The sequence below is a fragment of the Dryobates pubescens genome, chromosome 3 (genome assembly GCF_014839835.1).
Source record: "Dryobates pubescens isolate bDryPub1 chromosome 3, bDryPub1.pri, whole genome shotgun sequence".
NCBI lineage: Eukaryota > Metazoa > Chordata > Aves > Piciformes > Picidae > Dryobates > Dryobates pubescens.
The window spans coordinates 500,367-524,752 of NC_071614.1; the positions used below are offsets into that span (position 1 = coordinate 500,367).

The window sequence follows — 24,386 nt, forward strand, 5'->3', positions numbered from 1 at the left end:
TCAGATGGGGCAGTTCCTGGCGTGTTAAGCACCTCTGATGTTGTCACTCATTCATCAGATGCCTGAGAGAGTGCAACACACCAGCATCCTACTGCAGGAACAGCCCCAAGCCTGCCCGAGCTCTCCGGTGCCTGCCCTGCAGCCCCACTGGAGGCCGCTGCCACCGTGCCGTCCCTGCGGGGGTGGTCCCGGGCCGGGTCCCCCTGGAGCAGAGGCTCGGCCCGGGAGCAGCCCCGGCCCCAGCTGCCCGCGGGCCATCAGCAGACAAGGAGATCGGTGCCCACCACACCAGAAGCCCCCATCCCGGTCACCTCAGCCCAGAGCTGTGCCACTTCCTTGCCATGCCTGGGCACCGCGGTAGGTGTCACCAGAGCATCAGCGGAGCATCAGCGGAGCATCAGCACGGGGACAGAGCCTGCTCCTCACCCTGACTGCCGCTCACCTGGGTATCGCTGTGCTATCAGTGGGGCTGTTACCGAGGCAATTAAGCAGAACTAATCAGGGCTGTACTTAGCGGAGCCGGAGACAGAAGCATTCCGGCAGCCACCACCGCTGGCCGCTTGCCCCGCTCCCTGCCCGAGCCCAGGAGGGCAGCGACTTACTCTGAGCGCTGGGGTTCCTCAGGAACTGTCTTTGGTTCTTCCTCTGGGCCCTGCTGCTGCGGTAATCGCTGTCCCCGCAGCTGCAGTCCTTGTCCTTGCCGCTGTAGCGCCGCGAGTGGATGCTGCGGGTCCTCTTCCTGATGGCCAGGAGGTCCCCTGGCACCTTGCACTTGTGAATTCGAAGCTTGCCAGAAGCATCCTCCGTGCACTGCCACTTCTGAGAGCCAGAGAAGCAAAGGTGATGCCTCAGCAGCTGTCCCAGCCCTGCTGCTCTCAGTTGTGAACCAAGGCAAGCAGGTTGGTTTAGAAACTCATCACTCCCTTACACAACAAACTGAGAGGGGAAACATCTCAGGGGCTAAACTCACTCATTCTTCTCAACATCCCTCTCATGGCATCAGGACCAGAAAGCAGCCCCAATATTTGTGCAGGTGCCTTGTCCTTCTAGGGATGAGAGTGCCTGGGAGCATCACTGCTCAGCTTGGGGAAGGCTAAGACCAGGTAGCAAAAGGAAACCTGCATGAACGTAAACATGTCCTCAAGAACTCATTTCCCTTTGTTCCTCTTTCAGAGGTATGGCCTAAATCTGAGAGCAGTTCAGATGGAAATATCATCCTGGGCCACAGAGGAAAGTTTCACCCTGTCCCAAGCCCCAGAGCTGAGCAGAGAGCCTGGGCTGGGGTGATAATGGGACCAGTGTGATGGAACCTGCTGTGCTGGGGATGAGCACAGCTCCACAGCTGGGGGAAGGAGGGAGCTGACATTGAGTTTGGATCCAGCTATGATATGGGCAGGTGGCCCAGAGCTCTCTCACAGGGTGGACAAAATGAACACTCCCTAGGTTACAAAGCTCAAGAGGAAGAAAACATCAAAGCCTCAAGTCCAAGTACTAAGCAAGCAAAAAGCAGGAGCAGCACTGCTAGGGTCTGAGAATGTCCCTGGATGGACCTTCCACAGCCTCTCCACCTCCAGTGCTTCCTGCCTCCTGTAGCACTTTCCTCCACACACCTCATCAGTCTGTCCCTCTTGCTGAGAGCCCTTTGCTGTGCCCCCCCCAAGGAGCCAGTCCTTGTCTTAAGGAAGCATTTAGACTCTCTCTTTGCCTTCTCTTAGCTAAACAAACCTCTGCCTCTTCTCAGTACTTCCTCAGCATCTCTGGGGTCCTCCACTGGCCTTGCTCCAGCTTACCAAGGTTCCTCTGCTGATGGAGGCCCCAGGTGGAGCTCCAGTTGCAGCCCACAAATAGCAAAGGGAGGCAAGGACTCGGCTCCCATGAACAGTCAGCCAGCACAGTGCTCCCCCACCAGCTCCCACTGCTGACTCGGGTTTATGACCATCTGCCTGCAGCTCAAACCACCCCTCTGTGACTCTGGCATGTTGGAAGCCCTTGGCCTCCAGGAGCCCTGGAGCCCTCCAGCCCTAATCTGTGTGCAGTGGCAGCCTTTGAGCTCCCCAGCACTTCGCCCTCGGCCAGGCCTGGGACACTGTCTGTGTCCCTCCAGGAGTGGCCTTCATGGAGCGTGTGTGAGGGGAGGGCTGTGGCAGAGGACCTGGCCCAGGACCTGCCAGGCCAAGGATGCTCCAGGCCAGCCTGGGACGAGCTGGGATGCACAGGGAAGGGAAGGACCTCTGCCCATCCCCTCATTTGCTGCACAGAGCACGGCTGGAGCCTGTGGAGCTCCGTGAGTGGGAGCAGAGCACAGGGCAGCCTTTATGTCCCTGTTCAGAACAGCTCCAGGGTCTGAGCAAACATCTGAGAGAAAGGTCTGGGAGGAATCAGCTCACACTCCTCCGGGGAGCTGTGTGGGGATGGGGATGGAGCAGGAGGATGGCAGCTCCCTCCCACACCTCCCCAGTACTGCCTGGGTAGGTTGCTGTAGGTGCAGCATGAATCCAGAGCAGACTGGAGAGGATCTGGGGTCAGGCTCACTTTCTGCTAGCTCAGCTTCTCCGCCCTGTCTGCACCCCAGAGCTGCAGGGCCGAGCACAGCAGGCAGGGCTGCAGCAGCTTTGCTGCTGCGAGCTGGCAGCTGGGGCTTTGCAGCAGAGGCTTTGCAGCAGGGCCAGGCACTGGGACCACTCAGGCTGCAGCAGTCACAGACAGGCTTTGGGTGGGAAGGATATTCCAAGGCCCTCCAGCCCTCTCCTGCTGCACTGAGCAGGGACACTTCCCTGGGGCACCCAGAAGGGTGCAGCTGCCAGTGGCTTACCTGTCCTGGCTGCTCACAGGCTGTCTGGTATCTGGCTTGTTGGCACAGCTCCTTCACCCTCTCGTACTTTGGCAGCTGGTTGGACTGCTGAGTGCTTTTGCTGCCTTCCTCCTTCTTGCGTAGGAACTTGCTGTAAAAGAATTGGAGTTCAGGGTTTTAGACACATTCTGCTGAACTCTGGGGATAAGGAATTCCACGGGAAAAGCAAAGCTGCCAGAAGATTTGATGTCCCAGGCAATCAGGAGGCCAGAAAGTTCCTGTGATAGTCTGGAGACCTTCTCAGCACGCTCCAGTATTCAGAAAGTGGCTACACAGAAGGTGGAGACTCTCTCCACAAGGAGGCACAGGGGCAAGGTGAGGAGCACTGGGCACAAGCTGCCCCTGGGGAGACTCTGATTAAACATGAGGGAAGTGATGGAGAACCCCAGCCTGGACACTTCAAAGACTGGTCTGGCCAGAGTGCTGAGCCTTCTTGTCCAGGCTGTGCTTTTCCCAGGACAGGTTGGACCAGATGATCCCTGAGGTCCCTTCCAGCCTGCCATCCTGTGACTGTAAGCTTGTGTCTTCTATCACCTCACATCTTCTGTCATCCCCTGTGTTGCCCATGGACCCTCGTCTCCTACATCACACAAGATGCTCTGTCATGCCACAGAGAGCTCTGAGGAGTCTGCTGTGAAACCTTTACCCAGAGAAAATACTGACAGCAGTAGCTGGCAAGGTGAGAGGGAGGGAAGAGGTGCCAGGGACAGAGGGGCAGCCCCAGGCAGCAGTCTCCTGTGCACACAAGGCTCAGCTGGGATGATGTGTGGTGGGAAGCACAGCATCAGTGGGCAAGAGAGCTGTGCATGGCTGGGGCTGAAGCAGAGGTCTGGGAAGCGCAGGAGTCAGATGCTGACATGGGTGGGCACAGGGCAGTGTGGGAGCCAGGGGTGGGGAACTAAGGCAGGAGTCAGCTTTGCTTGCAGGACATCCTGCTTTGCTGACCACAGCAAGCACGAGGAGGCAGCAGGGAGGAAAGCATATCCCAGGTGCCAGCAGGCAGGCTGTGCCCAGGCTGTGCCCTGGCACTTACCCTCTCTCCACCAGGAACGTGTCGCGCCAGACCTTGGGCTTCTTGTTAGTGCGGAACCTGAAAGCAGAGCAGTCACAGTCACTGCAGGCCCCTCTGCAGCACTGCTGCTGCTGCCACTGCAGCCCTGCCCCAGCACACCTCTTGCAGAGCCTCCCCCAGCGCCCACGCTGCGCTCGTTGGCGCAGCACCGCTCCCCTGCTCAGGATCTCTTCTCCTGCTCAGGAGTTCATTCACTTAGCTGCTTGCTGGCTCAACCCCTCCGTGCTGGGACCCACCTGTTTCCTGGTCTCTCCAGGTCCAGCAGCTTCAGGACGGATTTGCCATCCATATCTGGAGGTGTGTCAAGCCCTGCTATATCCAGAATTGTTGGAGCCAGGTCAATGTTCAGAACTATCTGAGGCACCCTGCGAGCCGACAGAAAAGGTCACCGTTGTCACGTGCTCCACGTGGCAGTCTCCACATTCCCTTGGGAATGGAGTGGCAATGGATGGCTGTCAGGGCTTTGAAGGTGGAAAGCTCCACACCAGCGCTAAGTTTAGAGAATCCCCTTTGAAGTCTCCAGCTGGGACCAGCAGCCCAGCACTGGGACTGCCACCACAGAGGGCTGGGCACAAGGAAACAAGGAGCTGCAGGATCCACACTGCCCTTATCTCACTGGCATGACCCCATCCATCCTGCTCAACCAGAGGCTGAGCACCCCCATTTCCAAACCAAACCCCACAGCTCTACCCTGCAGGACTACAGGCTGCACAGTTGCTCCATCTGCGCCGTAACTCACGGCACGGGAAAGGAGAGCTGTGGCTCTTGGCAAGACTCATGGCTCTGCAGTAATGGGGCAGTCTCTCTGTGGTGAACAGGCTGCCCAGGGAGCTGGTGGAGTCTCCATCCCTCGAGGTGTGCAAGAAACCTGGGGACATGGTTCAGTGGCCACGCTGGTGCCGGGTTGGTGGTTGGACTCTGATCTCAGAGGGTGTTTCCAACCCAAACCATCCTACAGATCTCTTATTGCATGAAGCTGCACAGGGTGAGCTCTGCATGCTCCTGGGAATGTTCTAGTTGAGGTGCAGCAGCTGTGCCAGAGCCAGAGGGGACTCACACTGATCCTGGCTCCACGCTGGGGCCGCGGATGAAGAAGGGCACTCGAATGTCGAAGTCGTAGGGCATGGACTTGCCCTTGACCAGCCCGAACTGCCCGATGTGGTAGCCATGGTCAGCAGTGTAAATGATGTAGGTGTTCTCCAGCTCTCCCAGCTCTGCAAGCATCTGGTGCAACTGCAACACGACAGGGGAGAACACTCAGGCTGAAAGGCAGCCAGAGAGGCTTTGTGCACAGCCGAGGGGAGCCGACGCTTTACCCCCTGCAAGGCACAGAACTCAAGAGGACTTTGATGAGGCTGCTCTGGGGATGGACAGCTTCACCTCTTGCCTTTACTGTGCTGCTGAAACAATCAGGTCACACATTCAGCTTCAAATTTGGCAGACAGGAGGATTAAGTAGGTGCAGAAAGCTGGAAAGGAGAGCCTGGTAGCACTGCTGGTGCTGCATTAGGATGTCCAGCGTGCACCCAAATGCAGCTTGGGAAGGCAGGAGAGCTGCTGCAGCTCTGGAGCAAGTGGTGCTCAGTTTGATTGACTGTTAGGCCACAGCTTTCTCATTCCTTGTGACCCTGGCCTTGGGAAAGGGCTGTGAATCTTTATTAAAGTTTAAAGAAATCTCTCTGGGGGAAGATCTTTGGTCATGCTGCTTGATTCTGGAACAAAAAGCCACGCAAAGTGCACCTCCCAGCTCATGGCTCAGGTTACCCATAACGAGCTGAGGCTGCAGGGCCAGGCTCTGCAGACAGCAGCAGGCTGACACCTGAGGGGCTGGGGTTTGCCAGCTCCCAGCCTGTGGCTGTGGCGTGTGCAGCTGCCTGCCCATGTGTGCCTGCAGGTGATGCAGGTCCTGCCAGCACCGGGCTTGGGGCAGGTCCCTCAGCAGCTCCCAGGAGCGAGCAAGGAGCCTGGCCCCGTGCTGCGGAGAGCCAGGACTGATTTCTGCCTGGGATGTGCTGAGTCACTCTCTGTAGCCCAAGGGCGGTCCCCGGGCTGTGGCTGCTGAAGGCAAAGGAGGAATCAGTTCAGTGCAGCTGATTTTGTTACGCTGATAACCACAGCAGCTTCTTGAACTCACCCTCTCCATGGAGTCATCCACGGACATCAGGGTCTGGAGCCGCTTGCGCTGCAGGACGTTTGTGAACTCCATGTGGATGGGCAGCATGGGCCCCGTGTACTGCATGATCCAGTGCTTGTCCATGTTGGGGGCATAGTTATAGCTGGGAGTGCTGGGAGGAAGAGCAAGAGTCTGAAAAGTCACACCACAGGCATCAGAGGAAGGGGACAGCCCTGAGACAGGGCTGACCAGCAGTCAAATCCCACACGCCAGGTGCTCGCCGCTCTTTCTAGTGCCAAGCACCAACAAGCATTGCTTCAGTGGCTTCTCATTGCTTGGCACATCACTGCCTCAACAAGTTTTAACTTGCTCTCTGAGCTTTCCCTCTGGCCCAAAGACCACTGCCAGACCCAGGGTGTTACCTGGGACATGCCACAAAGTGAGCATTGAAATTGCTCATCTGAGAGCTGCATCCCCTACAGGCATGCAGCGAGATGAGGGGGGCCAGAGACACGCAGGGTACAGCAGCTCCCCATCCATCCTCTGCCCACACCCAGCAGACATGACAAGCAGATGCTGAAGGGAAGCCAGACAAAATCCCTGTCCCACTCTGGTTTCAGCTACATATGAGCAGGCTTCTTCTCTAGCACTTCCAGAGTCCAGGCTTTGCCTACAATGAGCAGAATTGAGCCCAGGAGCACAGCCCTGACGGGTGTTGGCTGGCCAGCAGACCTGGCAGATGGACCAAGGGAGCCCTGAGCCTTGAGGGAACAGCTCTGAGGAGTTCTGGTCACCTATCAGGCACTGGGCAGGTTGTCAGAGAAGGACAGGTCCAGTGCAAGCCTCCCTCTGTTTCCTTAGCAGTCTGCAGGCAGGAAGCTTTCCCCTGAGGAGCTGAGCTTTGCCTGACCAGCATTTTGCCAGCCTTGCTCCAGCAGCCTCCAGCCCCCGGCACGGAAGGGCTGGGGTGGCTGTGACAGGCTGCCCCTGTGCCAGGAAGGAGAGCCAGCTGCTGGGGCAGGCTCCACTCCCCTCTTCTCAGGAGCCTCCTCCACATAATGGATTGCCCCTGAGAGCAGCACTCAGGGCTTGAGCAGGGAGGTTGAAGCCTTTCACAGACACTTTCCAAATGCACTTCAAATTTTGGGGGTGAGAAACGCAGCAGGCAGGGAGAGAGCAGAATTTTCCTCCCAGGCAATTCAGGGAGCAGGACCTTCTGTGACAAATGCAGTGCCAGGGGCTGACAAAGGAATGTGGAGCCGAGGAGGAGTGACAGCCTGCCTGTGCTCCCTAAGTAACCTCTGTGCTGTGCCTCACAGAAAGCCAGCAGAGTGCCACTGCTTGCCAGGCTCAGGACCTGCTGCTGCCTTCTTTCTGAGTTAAAACCTCCCCAAATTAGTGCAACAGAGCTGAATTCTGGGCCTCCTTGGAGTCAGATTTCCTGCCCAGCTGTCTGATGGAACAAGATTCTCCTGCAACAGCTGCCAGGGACACCTAGAGAGCCATGCCCTGTGCCACAGCTCCACTTGCAACACCAGCACAGCCAAAGCTCCAGCAGCCCTGCTCCCCAGCACAGGATGTTCCTCACCTGGGCACTGCTTTCGCCCAGCACATCTCATCCAGCTCCCTTCCCTGCTGTGGCACAGCTGGAGACATGCCCCAGGATGGTTTATTTGCAGGGAAGAGATCACTCTTAATGGGGACAAAGCCAGCATAAACTCCCAGAAATGTGTTTGGGTGCCAGCAACAGGACAGATTGCCAGGAGAGGAGAGGTGGGGGAGTGGGAGGGAGAAGGGACACCTAAACCCAACCAAGTGTCTGCTGCTCCCAGTGTGGTATGGTCTGTGTGATGCCTTCAGCTGGAGCTGATGGGAGGGTCACTGCCAACTCACCATTAACCACTAATCACATCCTCACCCTTCTTGTCCTTTAAGACTCCTCCTGCCCTTGCTGCAGGTCTGTGCTGAGCACAGGGCTGAGCCAGCAATGATTCCTCAGCTTCCTTTGGGATTGTCACAAATCTTAGGGACTTTGAGGCTGCACTGCTTTGATTTTCTTCTTTCCACGCTGAGAACTGGGGAAGCAGCCACACTGCGGGGCAGGATTCCCCCTGGGCTGGAGCATCTCCTGCCTTAGCTGCTGCCCTCTTCCTAAGTGCAAGCAGAAGAAACTCTTCTGAACAAACTTAGTTCCTGGGCTGCTTAAATTTCCAAAGGTGTTATTTCAGTCAAGTGGCAGCACAGAAACATCACACAAGGTAAGGGTCAGCTTCAGCTGTTGTCCTTTCAGCCCCAGCTTCTCTTCACATGTGGCTGACAGGCTCTCCTAATCCCTGGTTTGTAGGCATAACCTTGCAGCTGGGCTTGTAAAGCCGGCGAGCAGCTCCTGACCCCATTTCCCATGGCTGTTGGAGGCAGGCGTCACAGAAACTCGATCCAGCAACTACATCTCTAAAAACAGAACCCAAGGTCAGGTGGCTGTCACCCAAGGTCAGGAAGGAGGAGACTCACATGGGCCTTGACCACCAAGGAAGAAACCCTAAGGGTTGGATGTCCAGGTTACGCAGCCCCTGGCAGGAGAGGTTTGTTGTTCTCGTGCTGGCAGCACCAAGCCCCGCGGCGGGAGCCCAACCTCTGCTGCCTTCTGCAGCGTGTTGCTAGCATTTCTGCTGGAGAAATCCGTTGTTTGGAGGCCTCAGCCACCCAAACTGGCAGGTTATCTTCAGCTTGTCTCCTTCCTCACTCTGCAGACTGAACTCTAACACATGCAGTCAGTCAGTGCAAAAGGAAACACAGCAACCCAGCCAGGAGCTCTTGAGGTCACTGGAGAGAAAACTGTGCAAGGCTGCCAAGGAGCCAACACCACCAGAAGGCAAGCAGAGGCCCAGCCGAGCCTCCTGCTCCTGGCAGTCTCGCAAGCAGCTCAGCAGACCTCAGGAGTCCACACGAATGAACACGAACGTGCACAAGCGCCCAGACGCAGCCAAGCCTGCAGGCAGCTGGGATCTCACTGGGTCTTTGCAGGCAGCCTGCCACCCATGTGAGGTGCAGGGGTGGTTAAAGATTGGGAGACCAACTAAACCCCATGGGTCCAGCAGCACAAGCTGCCAAACAAGCAGGCTGAGCAGGGCAAAGAGCAGTAGGTGTCAGGAGCAGGATGAAGCGACGCAAGTTGCTGCAGCACTCTGCTGGCAGGAGCTGCTCTGCTCTGGGCAGGGGCAGGTGCTGAGGGCATGGGGGAGGTTCACAAGGACAGAAAGGGGATGCTTTGCCCCTGACATTATGGACCTTGTCACCACAAGGTAGTGGGGTGGCCACCATGCTTGGAAGAGGTGAGGCCAGCAGAGAGAGAACAGGGCACCAAGGCCTGGATGCTCCACCTGAGGGGTGGCAAAACAGTGAAAGTTTTCCAGCTTCAGAAGCTGGGAAAAGGGACAAGAAATCTCTCCTTGCTTTTCTGCTCCTTTCCCTAAGCATTCCCTGCTGCTGTCTGCTGGAGCACACCATCAGGACCCTAAGAGAAGAGGCTCTTCCGTGCAGCCCAGCCCGCCAGGTTTCATGTGCCCACATCTGTCCTGCTTTCCCTTTAGGGCATGGAAAGGTGAATATTTACAGCCTCACCAGCTCTGCTCCTGGGTATCTGACTGACTAGGAAGCATAGCTGGCTGGTTTGCATCACCTCCAGAGCCCAGGAATGTGGGACTGGTGAGAATGCAGGAGAGAAAAACTCAGCTCAGAATGTAAGGTCAAGGGAGGTGGCATCTCTGGCCACTACCAGGACCAAGAAATACCAACTCACTAATGCTTAACCACATGCCAGGAGCAGTGAAGTCCTGGCTGGCCACAGCTAGGGATCAGTTTATGCACTAACTGCTACTGCTTGAAGTTAAGCTCACTACACTGAGCGTCCCTGCCTGGGGGCTGCCCAAGATGTGATCTGGAGCCCAAGGAACTTTCCTGCTGTGTGATGGAGCTGATCCCTCCTCATTTTCAGAGGCCAGATCAATGCACAACCAGCAAAAGTATTTCATTAAGGTTTGTTCTGTGTGGAAAGAGCTGCAAAGACTTTGTGCAAGCAGCAATGAAAGTGGTCTAGGTGTCCATGGCAGACAGAAGGGCAATCCTTCACACCTCACTTTGAGGGAGAGGACCTTGAATAGTCAAGGGTTAGCCAGGTGTGGAATCCAGGACTGTCCTCAGATTTTCACCTGGAGCTGGTTTCAGTCCTAGGACAGAGTGCAGGACTCTGGGTTTTGTTGCAGAGAGGAAGCCTGTTCAGAAATGCAGCCTGGGGACTCTGCCTGCATCTGAGCAGACCTGGAGCCCTCACGCGCCCCAGGAGGCTGGGTCTGCTCTCAGAGCCCTTGGCTGCTTGCAGCCCAGGAAGCTCTTAGCTGAGAGGCAGGCAAGGAAGCAATCCCCTGCTGCAGGCCCCAACCTGTGCTACATGTTTTCAGGGTACTGTCAGAAGCTGCCCTTACACAGCCAAACGCTGACCTTTCAACCTCCCACCACTCGCCAGCAGGAAAGGAGCTTCCCTGCGTTAGTCACGGTGCCAGCTGTCACTCTCTCCTCCAAAAGGAGCAAGCATGGCCAAAGACAGAATCTCAGAGTGGCAGGGCTTGGAAGGGGCTTCTGGGGAGGTCCAACCCCCCTGCCAAGGCAGGAGCACCTGGAGGAGGTGACATCCAGCTGGCTTTGGAACATCTCCAGTGATGGAGACTCCACCACCTCTCTGGGCAGCCTGCTCCAGGGCTCCACCACCCTTAAATCACAGCAGTTCCTCCTCGTGTTCAGATGGAACTTCTGACATTCCAGACTGTGCCTGTCACCCTTGTCCTGCCCCTGGGCACCACTGAACAAAGCCTGGCCCCGTCCTCCTGCCTCCTGCCCTGTGAGTATCGATCGGCATTGATCAGATCCCCCTCAGGCTGCTCTTCTCCAGGCCAAGACTAACAAGCAACATTCACCTCTCACTGTGAGCTTCTTTCACTTCAGTTCTCTGCTCCTGCAACGTCTGCAGACACAAACTGCCCCGAGCAGCAGCTGGAGGAGCAGCTCTGGCAGGGTGGGGTCTGACTTACATGTGCTGGGAAGCGTTGGGGTAGAGCTGGGAGAACTGTGGGGCCGAGTCCTCGGGGCCGTGGGGTGCGGCGTGGCTGATGACCATCATGATGGGTCTGTGGGGGTATATCCTCTTAGACATCCTGAAGTAATTAATGCTCTCATTAGTGATTAGGTCTGTGAAGTAGTCCTGGAACATATGATTAACACAAAGCAGAAGTCAGAGAGTGCATGATTATTAATTAGATCACACCCCACCATGTCGTGATGCTGCTGGCAAGCCCTCACCAAAGGAAGGGAAATCTCACCCCCGAGGGGCTGGGGGTCAGGGCAGCAGAGCCAGCAGGAATTACCTGCTGGAACAGGTGATGCCACACAAGAGGAGACAGCATTTTGCACACCAGGGACAACAGGAGGCATGCAGCAAAGGTGATTATCAGGGGCTGCAGCAGGGTGCTAAGTAAGATGTCAGACACAGACTGTCCTGATCCCCTCGCTGCCAGGACAGTCTCTGCCATGGGCTTTCTGTTTGCTGCAACCTTCCCTGCACACTCTGCTTAGCCCATGCTGTGGTACCTGCACAAAGCGAGGGGAGCTGCCAGAGGCAGCAGGCTGCAAACCCCTGTATCAGAGGAGCTGCAAAGGAAGGCAGGGAGCGGGGAACTCCTGCAGGCTCTGCTCCTTTCGTTGTGCAACGTTCAGGGTGCAGCTGCCGAAGGCTGTGAGTCACTAATAACCTGGCTTAACCCACAGCCAAGGTGGCAATTAGAAGGCTACAAGGGGAAGGGAGGAAATGGAACTCAGGAAAAGAGAAAAAAAAAAAGAAAAGATGCTGAACACTTAAAGTAAACCACCTGCACCTTGGAGGGCTCCCTGCTGGCCTGCAGGGCTGCAGAGAGCTTCTCTGAGAGTGCCCACACAATGTCATTTCAGGCACTTCCAGGCATGACTAATCATATGTTGTGGGCTGGAGGCCCTGGACAGCTGCAAAAGCAGAGCCTGAGGGACAAGGTCTGTGCTGCCATGTCAGTGCTGGGATGAGGCAGGCAGCTGTGACCTCTGTGCTTGCCTGCTCCTGTCCCCCCGTCCCCTCTCCTGCAGCACACCCAGAGCTCAGAGCACAGCCTGGCTGCTGCGGGCCCCGCAAGGCATGGAACAGACAGCCAGAGATGCTTTGGGCTGCAAAGGGAGCACAGGGCACCAGGGCTGGGAGAATGCCTGTGTTTGTGGCTGTTCAGGTGGAATTCCTGCACGGCTGCCGTCCCAGAGCACCTGCGCTCCCCCCAGCGCCCTGCTTGCTGCAGCTGCACAGGCAGGCTGGGTAAGGAATGCACAATAACCAATACTCCCGATTTCCTTTGGTTTCCCCCTAGATAAATACACAATCAGCTTCGTGTAATTTCTGCTGGGGGGGAAATCAGAAACAGGCAGCCTGAGCTTCCAGCAAAATCTCATTACAAGGGTCAGAAACCACAGCCCCAACATCTGCATCATCTTCTGCGAGCCATGGGCTGGGGAAATTCCAGATCCTGCCTTCTGTCTGAGCTCCTCAGCCTTCTCCAGAACCCTCATGGTGGAGGGCAGGTCACCTTGGCACGCGGTCCCAACTTTGCCAGGAGCCCTGAGGCGCCCCAAGGACCCTGTTCTCCTGCTTGTCCTCATGGTCATGTCCAGAGCCTGACCCCAGGGGCACACAGCACTTGGTGTGCACTGGGACACAGCACCAGGATTCCTCTGTCGGTAACACCCAACAACAGCCAGCTAGCTTCCAAGTTCAGCAGAGCAAGGGGCACAATCATTCTGGGGAAAAGCCTTTAACTACCCTTTCTTCTGCCACCCAACCACCACTTTCTAGCCGAGAGGGAGGGAGGAATCACCAGGCTCCACCGAGGAAGCTTTCCTCCACCACACCATTGACAGTCCCCTGTGGAAGCTGCTCTGCAGCGCCCTGGAGGGGAAATGACCTCTCCGTTTCTGGGCTCCAAAGGGTTAACCAACTCCTTAGGGGTTTGCATACCTTGGCATAGTCGAAGCCGTGCTTCTCCTTGTGCCCGTTGCGGGAGATGGTGTAGTTGTAGAAGCGAGAGTTCTTCACCAGCCCCACCCACTCCCTCCAGCCGGGGGGGATGTAGCTGCCGTTGTACTCATTGAGGTACTTCCCAAAGAAAGCTGTCGGGGGAAAACAACAACGACGACAAAATCACACACCGAGGAGGCTCTGCAACCCGAGCCTTTGGTCTCAGCCAGATCAGGCATCAATGGAGATAAAAACGTTCGAGTGAGCCGGGGCTGCCTTGCCCGATGCTGCTCTGAGACCTCGGAGGGGTCTGCGGCTCAAAGGAGCTGTTTGCAGAGGCTCTGCCAGAGCTGGAAGCCTTTCTGGCTTCAGGCTGTGTTCCTCATCTTGTGGAACCCGGTGCTCATGTGAAATATTGTCAGGGGGTGTTTAGAAGGGTTTGCTCCTCCTGGTTTGTGCTTGGAGGTGGAATAAAAGCTCAGTGTGCAGGAGACACCTGAGCAGCTCCTTTGCTTTTCAGCAAGCCCTGCCGTGTTTTGGAGCGTGGCAAAGCTTTGGCTTTCCAGAGTCTGGACTTGGCAGCCTGGCTGTGTTTGCTGGTTCAATAAGCACTTTGGAAAGCCCAGATCTGCATCCCACTGGATGTGTACAGCGAGAGGGATCCCCACCCTGCTTTGCTGCCATGAGATCTCAAGGGCACAACTCGACCTGAAGGTCTGGCAGCTCCTTGCCTGGCCTGCCAAAGCAAGGGTCCAGGTGACAAACCAGGACCCACTGATGGAACTTCCAGCCTTTGCCAGCGGGCCCAGGAGGGTTTGCAGGTGCTGCTGCCAGTTCTCTGGAAGGAAGCAAAAGGCAAAACCATCGCACAGGGCAGCGAGCTCCCAGCTCCCTGAGAGCTATGGATTGCTTGTGCCAAAGCTACAGACACCAAAATCCTGCCAGCTGGCTTGGGGAGGAGGATGAGTGCTGGCATGGCCCCCTGGCACACACAGCCCTGCTGCTTCCAGGCCCAGATGGGTATGGAAGCTGTGCATGGCTTTGGCTTGGAGCAGTAGCACACTGGGATGGCTCTGCCCTGCTTTTCCACGGCCTGGCAAACACCTGACCTGGCCGGCAGCTGGGGGGCTGTGAGGGTTTATCAGCTCCAGCTCAGTCCCAGTAAGCTACTGAATAACTCCATGCTTTGAACTCACTTTCTTGAGGTTTACAAGCTCCTGAAGGTCTCTTGTGGCAGCAGCTCTGCCACCCCTGTCCCCAGCAGCCAGCACAGTGCTGGTGCTCAGATAGCAAGGCACCCCGAGGAGGGGGGAAGGACAGAGATTTGTGCCTTCCATAGACACTGCTGCTCTGGGAGGTAGATGACCACCTTGATGCACTCTCAGGGAGCTCAGCCCCTGCCCTGGCTGCTGGCCCCAGCAGCCCTTGTTTCCCGGGAGGAGATGAAGTCACTCTGGAGAACCTCACACTCAGCCTAGACACATTCAGTCTGCCCAAGGAAGCACATTTGGGGAAGGGCTGAAATAGCTCAGGTCTGACTGATGTGGGCATGGTGAACTTCCTGGGAAAACCAGTGGAAAAATCCAAATGTTGATAATTAAGACTTGCCTGAGGCAAGGTAACCATAGTGCAATCGATCCCAGAACAGCCACATGTCAGTACCCAGAGGCTGCAGGCACAGATCATGTTACTGCCCTACACCACATGGAATGTGACACATAACCAAGTCCTACAGCCAGCAGGCCAGGATTCCAGCTCTTCCTCCCACAGCCACCAGGAAGCCAGCCCAGCCTCTCTCCCTTTTTCTCCTGAGGCCAACCAAAAGTCAAGAATGTTGGGGTGAAGAGGGTGACATAGGAGGGAAAGTGCCCAGCACCACTGCATCCTGGAACAGAAACCAATTTGCTCCTCTGAGGCAGCCAGACTGGGTTTAACTCTCAGCTGGCCAGGGAAAGTGCAAAGGTAAAAGCTGGAGGGAAGCCAAGGAGAGAAGTAGTCACAGAGATACAACAGTGAAGAGACGATGGGAGAGTGACAAGGGAGAGGAAGCAGAGCTGAGGCAGGTGAAACCAAGGACAGGCTGTGGCTGCAGGGGAGCCCCAAGGTCAGCCCTCCTTAGTGCCACCCCACACCCACCAGCTGCTGCTGCATGGCTGAGGGACATCTCGAGGTGCCCCGCAGGGCTCTGCTGCCAGCCTACCTCCCACAGAGATCAGAGCCCCTGGAGCTGTGAATGGCACAGAGCAGGGTATCAGGCAGGGTGTTTTGATGGCCCCAGCCACAGTCAGGACTAATGCTGAGACCTGGCCTCTGCTGAGTGCAGCCCTGCCAAGCTCCAGGCACTGCTGCTGGGTTTCCATCCCAGCCGACTCAGGCTGCAGCATTGCCAAGGCAAAGGCCGAGGAAAAGGAAGGGTTTTGTCCATTTCAGACCCGTGGGTGAGCTTCTCTCTCAGCGGCTCTGGTGTCTCTGGGTTTTGATGCGGTGCCCTTGCAAAGCACAGAGGTGGCTGTGAAAACCTGCCTCAGAAAGCACAGCGGTGGCCATGGGGCAGGGCATCACCATGGGCGTCCTGCTGGGGTTTTGTTAAGCAGAGGATTGTAAGCTGTTAAAGTGCTGTGGAACATGTCCCAGAGCGGCCCAGGAGCTGCCTCCATGATCTGCAAACGTCCTTGCTGGATCTCCACACCCTCAGCTCCGCAGCACTTGCTGACTGGGAATGCTGAGCGTGAGAAGCTGCTGATACCCTGCAGCTGCAGGGTTTGGGAAGCCGTTTCTCCTTGTAATGACTAAAAGGGAGGCTGGGAGTGGATGGGTACAAGCCTCATTAAAAAGCAATGTCATTTCAGGGAACAGCTTTGCATTACAGCCTGTAATGGCCCCCCAGGGCCAACGGGAGAGGGAAATGCCAGCTTTTGCATTTCCATGAGACAGCTTTTATCTGCATGCTGGCAGTTGTGCTAACTGCTCCCAGGAGCTGGTGCACTGAACCGCAGGCAGCAGCCCAGCGTGTCCCAGGCACGGTGTCCTGTTCAGCTGGCTTTGTGCAGACACCTCCCCGTGGCCTGCAGAGCAGCTGTGCAGGTCAGAAGGGGCTGCAAAGTGCACACCTTTGGTACCCACCGTGAGGAGGTGCCTGAGTGCAGGGGGCTGAGCTCCTTTTTGCTGTTAGCTAATGATTGCTGAACTGGACCAAGACCCCAGGGGTGTGGGATGAGGAGTCTTTGACCCAGGGGGTCTCTGGAACCAGGATATAAATATATACATTACAGAAATGATATAAATTATACAAACAGCTGAAAGTGACTCAGATTCCCACAACCCCCAGGGCTTCCCCCCCCAGTATTTTGTACAGGCATCTGTGGCTCACATTTACAGCACTGCACCATAGAATGAGGCTCTGACTCCTGTCACAGGCAATGGATTTCCCTACATCTACTGCTGGGACATCTCAGCTGTTCTGCATCCTCATCACTTGTTGAGGTGACTCAAACCAACCCCAAACCTGTCTAAGGAGGTGCTGCAGGAAGCTTTAGTCACTGTGGCCCAGACAGGAGCCTGCAGCAGCCAGCCCACATCCTCTGCCCCAGCCAGCAAAGCGCTGCCAGGAGCTGGGAGCAGCCGTGTGACACTCAGGACACAGCTTAGGAGCACAGGAGCTCTGCAGAGGGGACCCAGGACCCCCAGGACCCCCATCCTTGCTGGTGCAGGTACTGGCACGGTGCCACGTGGTAGAACTGCTCTGTCTTCTGAAACCAGGGAAGCTCACTCTCCAAAAAGCAGGATGCTGCTCTGGAGGTACAGATTGTCTCTTGGCCACAAGCACGGGAGAGATGAAATAGCAGCAGAGAGAAAGCTCTGCCCAGATTTGCCTAACTGGAGCACTGGGATGTGTGAACTTGCTAACAGGCTCTGGAGCAGGGTTTCTGTGATGTTTAATAGCACAGATTTCTGTTTTAAGCACAAGTAGGCAAACATGCTGTGGGTTTTGATGAGGCCCTGGCCAGGAACCAAAGCGAAGTCTCACTTCACATGACACCACAGAGCTAGCAAATCCTGCCTGCTGCCCTCTGCAGCCTTCTCCTTCTTCTGCCTTTCTCTTTCTGTGGGACATTTGAACACATTCAGCATCTTTCACTTTTATTTATACAGTTCTTAGTCTGACTGCAGTTGGATTGTGAAGGGTAAGGCAGAGTTTCAGCGACTGGAACAGGGCTGGGGACAGAGCCTGTTTGTGCTCCACACCGCGGAGCTGCTGGACGCTTCCGGAGCAGGTGAAGCAGCCATACATCAAGCCAGAAGAATTCCTGAGCCACGAGACAAAGCTCCTGTTTTGGGGTGAAATCATCACCTTTTCTAGCAGTGATGGCCAATGCTCTCCTTTCTCTCTTCCCCCAAAGCCCGGCTGCTGACCCTTGCTCAGGTTTAACAGTGCTGTGCTCAGAAGCCCCTCTGACACCAGCTTAGCAGAGCCTGAGCTGTCTGGTGACTGTGGCACAGCCAGTCCCAGCCCCAGGGAAGTTCAGCATTGGCCTGGGTTTGCTTCTTAAGATGCAGAAGCTGCCCAGAGCCACAGATGCAGGTAGGGAAGGAAAAGGAGCGAGGGAGCTGCCTGTGTGGAGAGGAGGAGACGGCGACCAGGCAGATAAGTGCAAGGTGTTGGATCCAGCGGCACAGAGAGCACCAGGACAAGCAGAGAGTGTGGAGGCGCCCTCCAGCTCTCCTTTGAGTGCAGCTTGTTCCTGTGCCTCAGCTGCTGACAGACACCAAGCCCTCTGCTGCCAGGGGCAGCGTGGGGAGCAGGCTGGCACCGGGCTCTGTGCCTCGTGGCCCAGTCAAGAGGACTCTTTGTGGCTGAAGGATGCTTCTGCACAGATTGCCCCCTGATGACCTCACACAGCTCCTGGACCCTGAGCAGGGGAAGCCAGGCTGGAGCCTAAGGTGTCTCCAGGCTGGACCTCGGGGGCTAGGTGATGCAGGGATGAATTGGGTTTCACATGGGGCTGAGGCGTGGGCGAGGGGAATAAGAAGAGCTCTTTGTGGACAGGAAAGGGATCTCCTGACCATAGGAAACCACCAGGAATTTACAAGGAAACTATCAGGTCATATTGGTGCTCAGCAGAACAATCCTTCCCAAAGGCAACTTTCTGCTCCTTTGCAGAAAATGCAAATGGGATCTGGCCCCATGGCAGAGCTTCAATTGTGCCATTCACCCCTGCTCACTGCCAGCATGGGCACCTCGCTCCTGTGAGGTCTCTGGCACCAGTCCCCAGCCTGGCCCTGGCATCTTCTTCCATAGCTGCCCACAAGCAGGTCATAATGCTGACCATAACCACGGCTGCACTGCCAGCCCAGACCCACAGTGCCACTAAACTGCTCCTGGTTTGCACTAGGTGTAACTGCTCAACAGCTTATGGCCCAGCTGGGACACCTGAAGGTGGAGACACTCTGCTCAGATACCGGTGAGCTTCTTTCAGTGGCCATCAGACTGGGACCAGCAGGCAGCAGTACCCTCCCTGTCCACAACACCAGAACTCTGCCCTGCAAGCCCACCTTGGGGCAGGAGTAGACAAAATCATGGAACCGTTTGGCTTGGCAAAGCCCCCCCGGATCATCCAGTCCAACCAGCAACCCAGCACCACCACGGCCATCAAACCCAGTCCCCGGGTGCCATGGCCACAGGTTTCTTGAGCACCTCCAGGCACGGGGACTCCACCACCTCCCCGGGCAGCCTGTGCCACTGCCTACAGGAGAGAACGTTTTTCCTGCTACCCAACCTCAGCCTCCCCTGGCACAATCCCAGGCAGCAATCTGCTGTCACAGGATCAGAGAGCAAAGGAACGGTGCGGAATGGAAGGGACCCTGGCGGGTCCCGTGCAAGGCCTGCCACGCAGCGAGCGAGGCGCCGGCTGCCCCCGCCCGGGCGCCCCTTACCGGTCCTGTATCCGGTGTTGTTGAGGTAGACGGCGAAGGTGCGGGGCTCGTGCGCGGCCTGCCAGGACGGGGAGGAGCAGTTCTCGTTGTTGGTGTAGGTGTTGTGGTTGTGCACGTACTTGCCGGTCAGCATGGAGGAGCGCGAGGGGCAGCACATCGGCGTCGTCACGAAGGCGTTGACGAAGGAGGCTCCGCCGCCCTCCATCAGCCGCCTGGTCTTGTTCATCACCTGCAGGGACCCTGCCGGGGCAGCCCCAGGGCCGGCCTGTCAGCGCCGCCGCCCGCCCGGCCTGGGGCGCCAGGGGCTCGGCCGTCCTGCCTGCCTCTTGTTCTCCCCTTCCCCAGCCAGCGCTGCACAGCTGGCGGGATCACAGAGGTGACCGCGACGGAAGAGGCCTCCGAGAGCACCGAGTCCAACCCATCACCCAGCCCTGCCCAATCGACCATGGCACCTACTGCCTCAGCCCGGCTCTGCTTACACACCTCCAGGGATGTCGACCCCAGCCCCTCCCTGGGCAGCACATCCCAAGGGCAATCTCTCTCTATGTGAAGAGCTTCTTTCTCAGATCCGGCCTGAACTTCCCCCTGCACAGCTTGAGACTGTGTCCTCTTGTTCTGGTGCTGCTTGCCTGGGAGAAGAGACCAACCCCCACCTGGCTACAACCTCCCTTCAGGGAGTTGTGGACAGCAATAAGGTCTCCCCTGAGCCTCCTCCTCTCCAGCTGGGGCTCTGACTCTGAACACCCTGCTGCTGCTGATACACTGGGAGGTTTTCCTGGGCTCCTTTGGGTCACTGGAAAGCCAGTTAAGAAAAAACAAATAAATGAAAGAACCCAAAGGGCACAAGGCTGTGACCCTCACAGCTGCCAAGGAGCCTCAGCTTGAGCACCGAGATCTCACAGCTACAGCTGCTGACGGTTTGCTTTGGGGCAAAGCAGTCAGTGCTGAAGGTGAACTCTTTGGCCTCGACATTGTTTGGTTAAAGAAAGCTCCACGGGTGCAGCAGAGCTGGGGTGAGCCTTCCTGCCTCTGTGCTTCACACACCAGGAGCTGCTGGAGCCTCTCTCTGCTCTGCCTGCTCAGCCCTCTGCTCCTGCAAACCTGCTGCTCAGGATTCTCCCCCCAGCTATGCACTTACTGACCCCAGTAATGGATTTAGCCCCTCTAGAAATCCTGGAATAAGCACTTCAAAGCAGGTGGGACTTCCTCATTTGGAAAACAAAACACAAGCAGGAGATAAAACCTGCTGAGTGAAGCTCTGATGCTTTGCTGCTAGCTCTGCTCACAGCCTGGGCTCTGCCATCTGGCACAGTCTGCAGGGCACAGAGCTGGGGCTGCCTGGCAGCAGGACACTCGCTCTGCACGGCCAACTGGGGAGCACCTGAGGGGAACCCAGCAGCCAGGAACGGCCACTTTGGGCACAGGAGTTAGCAAGTTTAGCCAGGCAAGAAACTCAGTGTCCCTTGTCAGTCTGTTCTCACATCTCAGTCACAGGTTCACAGCACACCTCAGAGCTGCCATGGCTTCCACGCAGGTGTAGCACAGGAGGCTATCTCTAGAAGGGGGCAGCCACCATGTGTCCATCTGAGCGGCACACAGCCCCAGGAAGGCCATGGACTCCCTCAGATCTCAGCACAGCCCCCCATGCTTTCAGCCCTGATGAGGATGGAGGCCAGGCCAGCTGTGCCCGCTAGGATGTATCCAGCTGGTGCTGTCACCTCTTTGCCCAGTGCTGTGCTCAGTGGGTGCTAATCTGCATTTTACTGGCTCAGGCTGGGGACAAGGGCACAGAAAAATGGAATTCTCTCTGATGCTTCTTTCCCAAAGATGTTTAGGTTGGACATGAGGAACAATTTCTTCCCCCAAAGGGTCACCAAGGCCTGGCCCAGGCTGCCCAGGGCAGTTCTGGAGTCCCCATGCCTGGGGGGTTTCCAAAGCTGTGGAGATGTGGTGCTGAGGGCCATGGCTTGGTGGTGACCTGGCAGTGCTGGGTTGGGGATCTGAAAGGTCTCCTCCAGCCACAAGAGTTGTGTGAGTCTGTTGTCCCCATGCAGGAGCACAGCAGCAGTGGGAGCTGGTGCCCATCTGCTCAGTGCTGGGCAGCAGTTTCTCTGCCCTCAGGATCTCGGTGAGGGAGAGCAGAGCACAGAGGCACAACCTCAGCAGGCATCTGCCAGCTCCTGGGCCCAAGGGTTTGCTGAGTTTCCTCAGGAGATGTGGCCTAGGCTGCTTCACACCGCTGAGGCTGGCATCCACCAGCTGGTGTGTGGCACCCTCCCTCTGCTACAGGTCCCTCCTGGCATGGAGAGGAACTGGCTGGAGCTGTGGAGCAATCTGTGAACTTTCTCTGGCGAGTGGGACGAGGCAGCAGCTCTGCTGCCCTCCTGTCTGCAGAGCTAGGGGCAGGGCAGCTGGGCAGGAGGAGGTGCACGCTCTGGGCACTGACCCCACGGCTCCTGGGCTGCTGGACCTTCCCTCTGGGTGACTGCACAACATCTGCAGCTGAGCACTTTGGGTCAGTGCTCCTACATGCTCTGGAGACAGATCCTGCCAGCCTGCAGGATTTGAGCTGCTTTGGAAGCTTTTATGTCAAAGCACTTGCTCAGAGCAGCTTTTGGAGGCACTTGTGCTGGGGACACAGCAGCAAAGAGACCACACTGAGGGACTGCACCTTGGCAGCCTGGGCTGGCTGAGCCCAAGCTGTGCTGGTGGTGGCAGGGAGCAGAACTTCTCCTGGCGTTTGGGAAACTCCAGACTTTCATCAGGCATGGCTGGAGGGCCAGGGGCTGATTCACACGCGGAGAGCAGTTTGGCTTTGCTTTTCAAATCACAGAGTGATTGATTAGCAGAAGTGTGAATAACAGAGAGCAGGGAGCCGTGGGGCTGGCTCCTGTTTCCTGTGGGATGATCTATGGAAAAGGGAAACCTGCATCTTCACTCAGCCTGGGGGGAATGCAACGCCCCAGCCACGGCTCAGCTGCCTCCTGCCAGGAGCATCCCGAGCAGCTCCCAAAGAAAGGAGCCCCTGCACGGGGACAAAGCAGCTCACCACCTCCATCCTCCTCTTTCACCACTCACAAGACTGCAGACAGAAGGTCGGTGACGTTGTTCAGAGCCCTGCTGACCTGCTCGCCCCAGCGCCCCGCAGAAAGCAGGAGCACAGAAGGGAGGACACAACCCGAGCCTCTCGGTGGGCTTGTCGGGACAGCTCCGGCAGGAAGCGGCAGATTCCTGCCGGGAGAGCCGCAGCGAGGCAGAGCCAGGCACAGCCGGGCTAAAGAGAGCAGGGGCTGGCCAGTGAGGAGCAGGAGAGCCAAGATGTGCTCAGATCCAACAGCCTGCTTGGAGCTCCGCTGCACAGCACCCCCAGCTCTTAGCCCCCGGATCTGCCTCAGCAGACCTGCTCTGCCTGGAGGTCTGTGAATCACCGCAGCAGGGCAAGCAAAGCCACCAGCAGCTACAGAGCTGCTTTTAGATCTTCTCCACTGCTTGCCTACAGCCTCCTGGCTGAAGGTTTGTGACTGCAGAGCTGCTGGGCTGTCCTGTTGCTTTCTCAGTGTCCTATGGCATTTTGTTTAGACATTCACTGCCCCTTCACCAAACTGATGTCCTTCAGAAGCCAGCTGCACCCCACACTGAGAATGCAAGATTGCATTTCACATCGATTTGCCAATTTTTCACCTTTTTGATCTAACCTCCCACCCCCAAAACTCAACTATTTGCTGGGGGGGAAGCCAGAATGATCCTCTTTCTCTCCTTGAATTCTCACTTTGGGCAGTGACCCAAAAAATCAGTTCTATGCATAACTACCATTAATATCCTTCTAACTGACTTAATGGAAAACATTCCAAGGCCTCCTGGAACATCATCCAAGCATTTTAACTTTTTCCACCCTGAGAAAAAATATGTGAAAATCCCTGCTGGCTGCTCTGGCCAGGTTGTGCTCAGCTACTTGTGTGCTCCTGCAAGCTGAAGGAGCCTATTTTCACAACTCCAGCAGAGCTTTCCAGCAGAGGGGCTGCAACCCTTCAGTGAGCCATGGAAGTGCCCAGCCCGTGCCCTGGAGAGCAGGTGGTGAGCAGGGGCACCTCAGGTGAGGCACCTGCATGTGACAGCTCCCTGCAGATTTGCCTGCAAAGCACAAGGGGAAGCTTCCCCTCATGAGCCCTGGAAGTGCCACAGAAAGTCACGAAGTGACAAAGGGCTTCTGGTGTGAGCCCTGTCCCTGCGTGCTCCTGAACCCTTGTCTGGTGGGGATTAAAGCCTTGCATGCATAGCCTGTGGCTGGGGGTGCTGAATGCTGCTGAATGACTCCTGCTACCTCCAGACCTGCCCCACGCTCTGACACGGCCCCGGGACCAGCTCCCCCTCCGCACCAGAGCCCTTCCCAGCCCCGAGGGCCCCGCGGGGACACAAGCAGCCGGCAGCGACTCCTCACCCAGCTCCACATCCTGGTCGTCCGTCAGCACCAGGATGATGTTTGGTCTGATGTTTTTCCTCTCCTGCTGCACTCGTCCTCTGAACCTCGGGGACTTGATGGTGGAGCAGTGGCTGGTGAGCAGCTCGGCACCCAGCACAGCCAGCAGCACTGCAAACCAAGCAGACTTCATAGTAGGGTCCAGAAGGTCGGGGAAAAGGCTGATCCAGAAGCACCTGAGCTGCAGCTCTCAAGACCTGTTAGGGAGGAAAGGAAATCCTGCTCAAGCACTACCTCAACTTGCAGTCACACAGCCAGAGGCTGAGGCTCTGGGGGTCAGTCAGGTACCACTTAGCACAGGGACAAAGCCATGCTGCTGGGTGCCAGCTTTCCTCTCTTGCTGGCTCAGAAGGAACTCGGTCACTCTGCAGCCACGCTGCCTGCAGTCAGCTCTGCTGCCAGTCCTGCCACTGCCTGCCTTCTGCAGAGGCACAGCTTTGGGTATCCTTCTCCTGTGCTCCCTCCTCTCCACCCCACGCTTCTCTTTGTGCAGCTTGCTCCCCACGTTCCCTACCTGGGTGCAGGAAGAAGTTGCTGGGCTGCAGACGTGCTCAGAACATCTGTAGGAGGAGCCCTGCAAGAAGGAGAAAGCAGAATCCTTGTCAGAGACCTCAGTGCTGTGCCTGTGCTCCCAAGCTGCATCCTCTTCCTCTGCCCTGAAAGAAAGAGGAGGGAAAAAAAAATCTGCATTCCCCTCATCTCCTCTGCTGAATTTAGTGCCATGCCCACGCGGGGCCAGGTGGCATCTCGGCTGCTGAAGGACACAGATCCCTCACCGTGGCCTGCAGGTGCTTCTCCCAGATCTACAGTCAGCCTGAGCTGCTGAGCACAGGAGCCTGTGGCAGCTGGCCAGAGCGCA

General features: G+C 56.8%; 1 protein-coding gene across 3 annotated transcripts in view; it reads right to left on the minus strand.

Moving 5' to 3' along the window:
* SULF1 (sulfatase 1) overlaps positions 1–23,721 on the minus strand; it is a 31,492-nt gene extending 7,771 nt beyond the window's left edge. For all 3 annotated transcript variants that reach the window (XM_054178930.1, XM_009904085.2, XM_054178921.1), the window contains exons 1-10: positions 23,489–23,721; positions 19,051–19,290; positions 13,117–13,268; positions 11,120–11,289; positions 6,057–6,207; positions 4,981–5,156; positions 4,160–4,288; positions 3,885–3,941; positions 2,813–2,942; positions 603–819 (exon numbers count right to left, since the gene is read on the minus strand). In XM_054178930.1, coding sequence (XP_054034905.1) covers positions 603–819; positions 2,813–2,942; positions 3,885–3,941; positions 4,160–4,288; positions 4,981–5,156; positions 6,057–6,207; positions 11,120–11,289; positions 13,117–13,268; positions 19,051–19,290; positions 23,489–23,660 — 1,594 coding nt within the window. In that variant the 5' untranslated portion in view covers positions 23,661–23,721. The remainder of the gene's footprint in view (positions 1–602; positions 820–2,812; positions 2,943–3,884; positions 3,942–4,159; positions 4,289–4,980; positions 5,157–6,056; positions 6,208–11,119; positions 11,290–13,116; positions 13,269–19,050; positions 19,291–23,488) is intronic.
* Positions 23,722–24,386: the final 665 nt, after the last annotated feature.